The sequence below is a fragment of the Aulonocara stuartgranti genome, assembly GCF_965226115.1.
Source record: "Aulonocara stuartgranti genome assembly, chromosome: 15".
In the NCBI taxonomy this organism is placed as follows: Eukaryota; Metazoa; Chordata; class Actinopteri; order Cichliformes; family Cichlidae; genus Aulonocara; species Aulonocara stuartgranti.
In genome coordinates this window covers 35,197,213-35,203,899 of record NC_138951.1, presented here as the reverse complement: position 1 = coordinate 35,203,899, position 6,687 = coordinate 35,197,213, and the positions used below count along the sequence as shown (strand labels likewise).

Sequence of the window (6,687 nt, the reverse complement as noted above, 5' to 3'; positions counted from 1 at the left end):
ACTTTATTAGGTACATTTGTTCAATTGTTTGGTAACATATATGTGCAATCATCCAGTCACATAGAACCAACTCAATGCATTTTAGGCATACAGTTCAAACCAGACATCTGAACGGGGAGGAAAGGTAATATAAGTCACTGTAAATGCAGCTGATAGGCGGGCCTGATGTATTTCAGAGACTGTTGAGCTATTGAGATTTTGCCATGCAGCCTTCTTTTGGAGAATGGTCTCCAAAAGAGCAGCAGTTCTCTTATCAAAAAGCCTTAATGATAACTGAGATGAGAGGGCGTCAGCAATTAAAATGATTACATCTTAAACAACCAAGGTATGCAGAGGAGCATCTCTGAGTGCACAACACACTGAGTCCTGAAGCAGATGGGCTACAGCATCAGAAGATCGCAGTTCAGTCAGCTAGAAACATTAAACTGAAGCTATAATTCACCCAGGCTCACAAAAACTGGACAGCAGAAGATTACAAAAAATGTTCTCTGGTCTACTGAGACTCAGTTTCTGCTGCAAGATTGAGAGGCTTATACTGATGGCTCATTTAAACACCACAGCCTACCTGAGCATTGTTTCTGACCATCTATCCCCTTATCACCACAGTGAACTCATCTTCTGATGGCTGCTTTTAGCAGGATAACACATCGTGTCACAAAGGTCAAATCATCTTAAGCTGCTTTCTTGAACACTACAGAACATGGCCTCATAACAGTCACTGGAAGCATCTGTGGGCGTGGGAGATTCTTATAATTTCAGAATAAAATATTGGTACAAATATCTACAAAACAGCTGGTTGAGTTCTGCTCGGAGTTGACAACATCCAAATAAGTGATTCAGGCAGCTGTCATGATTTGGAGCTATCAAAATAAAACTGAATTAAACTGAACTGAATAGATGTGCTGGATGAATCTCGTCCACTGCCACGAAGGTCAGAAACATTTTGTCCTAAAATGCTCTTGTTTCATTTGTAATTGCACAAATAACCAGCAGAGGGGGAAATCCCCCAGCCTGATGCTTTTATACAGAAATCTAAACAACAGATGAAATTATACTGCCAAAATGTGTTAATGCAACACTGAATCACTAATTCTGAACAGCAAGATAAAATTACACTCCTTAAAGGGATCATTTCCATAAAGTGGCAGAGAAAAAAAATAACAGGTAAACAACAGGTAGTTTCACAATCATTCGAAAACTAATCTTAATGTAACTGCCCTTCATGAAGCTGACCATGAAGCCTGACCTGTTTAACACCTTATTTACTGTAGACTACATGTGACCTTCATTACGTGCAGGTAAAAACCCCCCAATAAAAAACAGCGAGGCTGGCTAAAATATGGAGGAAACAGTGTTTATTGCCCAGCAGCATTTATTTCAAACACAACCGCATAAAGCCGAATAACTGTAGGCTAGAGGTGATCGCAACAGTCAGCGCAAACAGAAAGATTACACTCTTCTTCACATTTAAAACAAGAACACATTTGCAGTAAAGACTCGGTAGAGTATTAAAAAAAGAAAGAAAGAAAGAGAAATACACAAGTGTGCAGGTTACAGATAATAAACACTGATTAATTCCTCATGTGAACCCAGCAGCGGGCGACATTCGAGTTTGTCAGCAACATGCAAATTGTTCCCTACAGAAATCCACAGCATGTAGGCTATAAGTGTAGATCAGATCTCATGTATCAAATATGGGTGTGGTTGGCGTTTTCCCTTCTTCTTTTTACAACCAAATCCCTCATATTTTAAGAATATCAGAATCATAAATGTGTATATTATCGTAGAAACACTGTCTGTCTGTTTGGTCCAGCTGACGACTGCATATAAGCAGTCAGTAAACACGTATACGCGACTCTTTCTCCCATTAGGAAAGCCCATGGCATCATTTCATTGAAAATACTGGCAGTTTAAAGCTGCCTTGTTCAATAGTAAACATACATAGAATTAGTTATGTAGAATATATTAGAGGCAAATGCCCTTCATTTCGGCACCAAAATAAATACACCAATTTGACTTAAAAATCAAATACATCATATTGATTTGTTCTATCCGCCAAGTGGGGGCGAGTTTGAACAAATGGTCGAGGAACGCAAACACAGTTTGACTTGCTGCTGGCTGGTATCCGCGCTGAGGTCCATGTGTTGATGTATTTTGTGCCAGGTGTGTTTTACGTTTGATCAATCATAAAAGTTCAGTTTTCTTTTCGATTTTTTTTTTGTTAAACAGACGAACATGAATGTACAGTTTTGGCCAACGTGGCCTGGCATTCATCCCCTGCGCGTAACGGCACACATCTGGGCTACGAGACACACGGAAACCCCAACATTAACAAAGTCCAAGGAGCTTATAAGCTGGTCAGTGGCCCAACAGCAGGTTAGTCCCTCCGACTAGTGCACTTGAACCTCGTGTGGCAGCAGCTGGCAACCGCTGTTCACATGGGTGAGCACCTTCTGCTTCAGCTGGGCCACTTGCTCCCTCAGCAGGCTAGCTGTCGAGGCCAGGTCGGTGTTTTGGGTTTTCAGCGATTTGACCTTGTCCTCCAGCCTGGAGATGCGCTCCAGTTTGCGCCTCCGACACTTGGAGGCTGCGATTCGGTTCCTGAGCCTCTTCCTCTCGGCTTTGATGCGCTCCTGCGAGTCCATGTCGATCGGAGACAGCGGCGGGCTCTCTCCGAAGCTCTGAACGTCGGGGACCGTCTGAGGCTCCTCCTTCAGCGGCTGGACCCGAGACAGCTCTGGCTGCGGCGGGGCTGCCCCTAAATGATGTGACGGAGGAGGCGGGAAAGGGACCGTGTCCGTGGTGTAGTTGACAGTGGTTCCCAGCGGCCCACTGCCGTAACTGTTCAGGTTCGTGTACACCGGTAGATCCGGCTGCACGGTGACTGGGGCGATGTTAGCCCCGAGATCCAGGGTGCTGCTGGGCGGCGCGCCTCCGTTCAGCTGGTTCTGCTTGTGTAAATCCTCCAGCGCCTTCACGAAGCCCTCGGCGAACTCCTGCTCGTCCGTCACCGTCTTCGGGTAGAGGAACTGGGAGCTGGTCGGAGTCGTGGTGACCATTCCGTTGGACTGGATGATTAGCCTTTCCAGCTCTGGAGAGGCCAGCTTGAGCAGCCCAAGGTCCGGGGAGCTGAGGATGCTCTCAGCGTCGCGGAGGTGCGGTTTCAGGTCTGCGTCGTCCGCCAAGCTCAAGTTAATATCCTTCTTCATCATTATTTCCGTGGGTACAATGACAAGTGGCGCTGCTCGACACTCCCTCAGAACTGTGTCCTGCCCATAACCTCACAGAGACGAACCGCGCCGGGAATGATCTGCTCTTAAAATGAATACAACACTTGCAACACTTGTGTGAACACCCCGTGTCGCTCTTCTCCTCTCCTACAGGATCTGAATACACGCCCGCGCGCACCGCCCCGAGCTTTTCTAGCCTGGCACGTTCCATTATGTCACGCCGGAGCGCGCGTATTGGGTAGAAATTACGTTTTCCAGTCTTATATTTGAATAAAAGGACGGGCCGAGCAGAGGATGCAGACAGAGGTCTCACTCAGCGTTGGTTTCAATAGTTTCTCTCCCACCCTGGTTATTTAGTCTCCACTTTGATTTATGAGTCATCCAGTTTAAATCGAGCATTACGCACACCTAAAAGCAGATCACTAACAAAAGTGGCTCAGAAATGTGTGCCGTGGACAGACTGAGTCACCCTGTTAAAAGTGAAGTAGTTTGTAATTACAGTTAGATCGATAAGATAAAGGCACACTCTTTTATAGTTGTGCACTTGTCCACCACCACAGTGGATTATTAAATCAAATGATCAATATAAGACTGAAGAGCAGACTTTCAGCTCTAACTTGAGGGATTAAAAAATCTTACTTTAACTGCATTTTATAGCTTTTTGTTGATTGTAATTTTAGATATGACGACCAAAGTCAGAAAAGTCTGGATGAGGCTTAAAAACAAATAAACTAACAAACTATTTGGTTTATTATTGTCAAAAAGGAATGCACTGACCAACCTGGCTTTATATATATATGTGTGTGTGTGTGTGTGTGTGTGTGTGTGTGTATGTATATATATAAATAAACCAGCGGTTGTAACGAACAGGAAGGCCAGATCAAACCAAACTTTTTAGACAAAGAGCCTGCACAGTTCTATAAACATGACAGATGAAACCAGAGTTAAGTTGGACAAAAATGATGGGAAGAGAAAAGAAACAGCTCATGATCAGGGGAGTAACACATTATCTGTCAAACACTGTGGACATAGTATTAAGGATATCAAATGGTTAATGCCTCAAAGCATACTGCAAGAGCAACCCAAGAGTTGCTCAAGGAAAAGAAATGAGATATTCTTCGATGGCCAAGTCAGTCACCTGATCACAACCCAACATGCTTTTCAGTTATTAAATACAAAACTGAAAGTACAAAAACCCACAACCAATCAGCAAAAAAGTGGCTGCAATGAAGGCCTGACAGAGCACCTCAAGGGAGGACAGAATTTTTATCCAAGCACTGAAAACAATCCTTATATTTAAAATCATGTTAAGTTGTTGAATGAATGGTGAGCCTGTGATAACGAGGGACCTGTGTGTAAAAATGGCTTTAATTCCAAAACAGTATTTTTTTTGTAAAACTTCTCAAACAGCTGAAAGTCTACAAACTGTAAACGTTGATTGATTTGTCTTTTTTTGTTGTTTTCTGTTTTTTAACTCAGTCTTCAAGAGAAACAGTAGAATATGTTAAGCCTTATATAATATTCCAGATTTTCTGTATGCTGTTAAACATGTAGTGCTTTTACTCTCATTCTACCACAAACTCCAGTCACAGCGAGGGACAAAGTCAACTTATGTGATTAAACATGTGAACCATGAGTTTGTTGGGGTTTTACAGAAACCCTGCTGTCCACAAGTGATCATGCCACATTATTTTTTAACACTTGGATTAAATGTTATTGCAATTGTTGCTGTTTATTGCTGTAGAAAGGAAGCTGGACAGGCCTTTAAACCACTCACTGAGAAAAGGGGTTTAGTGGGTTTTCCCAAAACACAGCAACAGTGGCAATAACAGAGTGCACGTCATTCCTCTTGCATGTGAAACGAAGTCAACAAAAACACAACATGTACCATGGTAAATAACAAATATTGTAACTTGACGATAGCTGCACTTCAAGCTTAATATGATTTAAACTTTAATCAAATGTAAAACAAACCCAGTAATGATTAAAGATCGTGTTGTACCAGGTTCATTTTCTATCAAATATATTTTTAAAAAATGATAACAGCAACACTGCACATTAAAATGGAAATGTCCCTTTGCACAATTCTGGATACGAGTTGTGGTGACCCATTGGTGAATCTGTGTGCTCAGACTTAATACTTTTCTCAGAAAAGAGCGTTCACTTCTGTTTTGTGCTCTCAGTCAGCGATTTTAGGACATATCAATTAGGGGAAGTTGAATCTGAAACTGGTTCAATTTCAACATTTCCTCTGGTCAGTGAACAGTTTCCCGCTTTTGGTTTTGGTCTCACATTTTGTTCATTTCTTCTCTACTTTGGAGTTTCCATTTTCTGACACACATTCCCCAATTTTCTTTTTTTTTCATTTGTAAAGATATTTTTAAAGTCAGACAGTTTTTAAACATCTCCATAAAATCAATGTTGTATACAGCAACAACACTTCAAACAACAGTGCTGCCACTTCAACAGCAACTGAAAACGACGCAATAAATTAGTTTGAGTAATCATGGCTTGAAGAAGCCTGTATTGTTTGCCCTCCTTTTCATGTGGTAGATGTGATTATTTCTGCTTTGTACATAAAAACACGGAGGGGCGGCTGAACCGACCATGATTTAGTCAGCTGATGAAGAAACCCTGGTTTCACTCATCGGCAGTTGTCTGGCTTTTAAAGGGTTACAGAAAGTGGGTATGTGCGTCACCGGTAGGCCCCATCCATCACTGCAACGCTCTGTGCGGGTGGATCACATGATGGACTCTGTGATGTCAGATCTCTTAACTTGGCGGAAATGGAGGTGGGGGGGAGTAAACCAACAGAGGAGAGATATTTTTGTGTATGAAAGAAGTGAGTGGGGGTGTTGAGACTGGAGGCTCTAGCTGGGAAAGGATGTACCTCTCTCTCTCTAGCTTGCTCTCTCTTTCACACACACACACACACACACACACACACACACACACACACACACACACACACACACACACACACACACACACACACACACACTTGTTTTCATATCTTAGTGAGGACAAAAATGAATGCCTAACCCTCACTCTCAGCCTAGGAGTAACCCTGACAATAAAACCACATTTTGAGTCTCAAAAATGCCTTCAAACCCATGGGGATGGGCATCAGTGTGTTTAGCTATTCTCTGGTGAACAATGGGCTTGGACGTCAGTTCCTTAATCATTAATATGCAAATCCTCATGACCATAAATCAACAACCCCTGATCAAAGCTCACTGATCAAAAACCACTGATCAATGGCCATGAGTACCATTCACAGAGAGTTGGGGAATGGCTGCAATCACAGGATTGTAAGATGGTGAAAGATGTACCCTTAGGCCCCCTCCTCAATTCAGAGATGGTCTTTCCCTTTTCATGTAAATGGCCTCCTTGATTCCCTGCTCAAACCGGCATTCCTCCCTGTCCAGGATGTGTACATCCTCATCCTTGAAAGAGT

General features: G+C 42.8%; 1 protein-coding gene across 1 annotated transcript; it reads right to left on the bottom strand.

Moving 5' to 3' along the window:
• Positions 1-1,333: 1,333 nt before the first annotated feature.
• Positions 1,334-3,801, bottom strand: LOC309689433 (transcription factor JunD-like). The gene has a single exon (XM_082505836.1). It carries the CDS (start codon positions 3,210-3,212, stop codon positions 2,391-2,393), a length of 822 nt encoding a protein of 273 aa, XP_082361962.1. The 5' UTR covers positions 3,213-3,801; the 3' UTR covers positions 1,334-2,390.
• Positions 3,802-6,687: the final 2,886 nt, after the last annotated feature.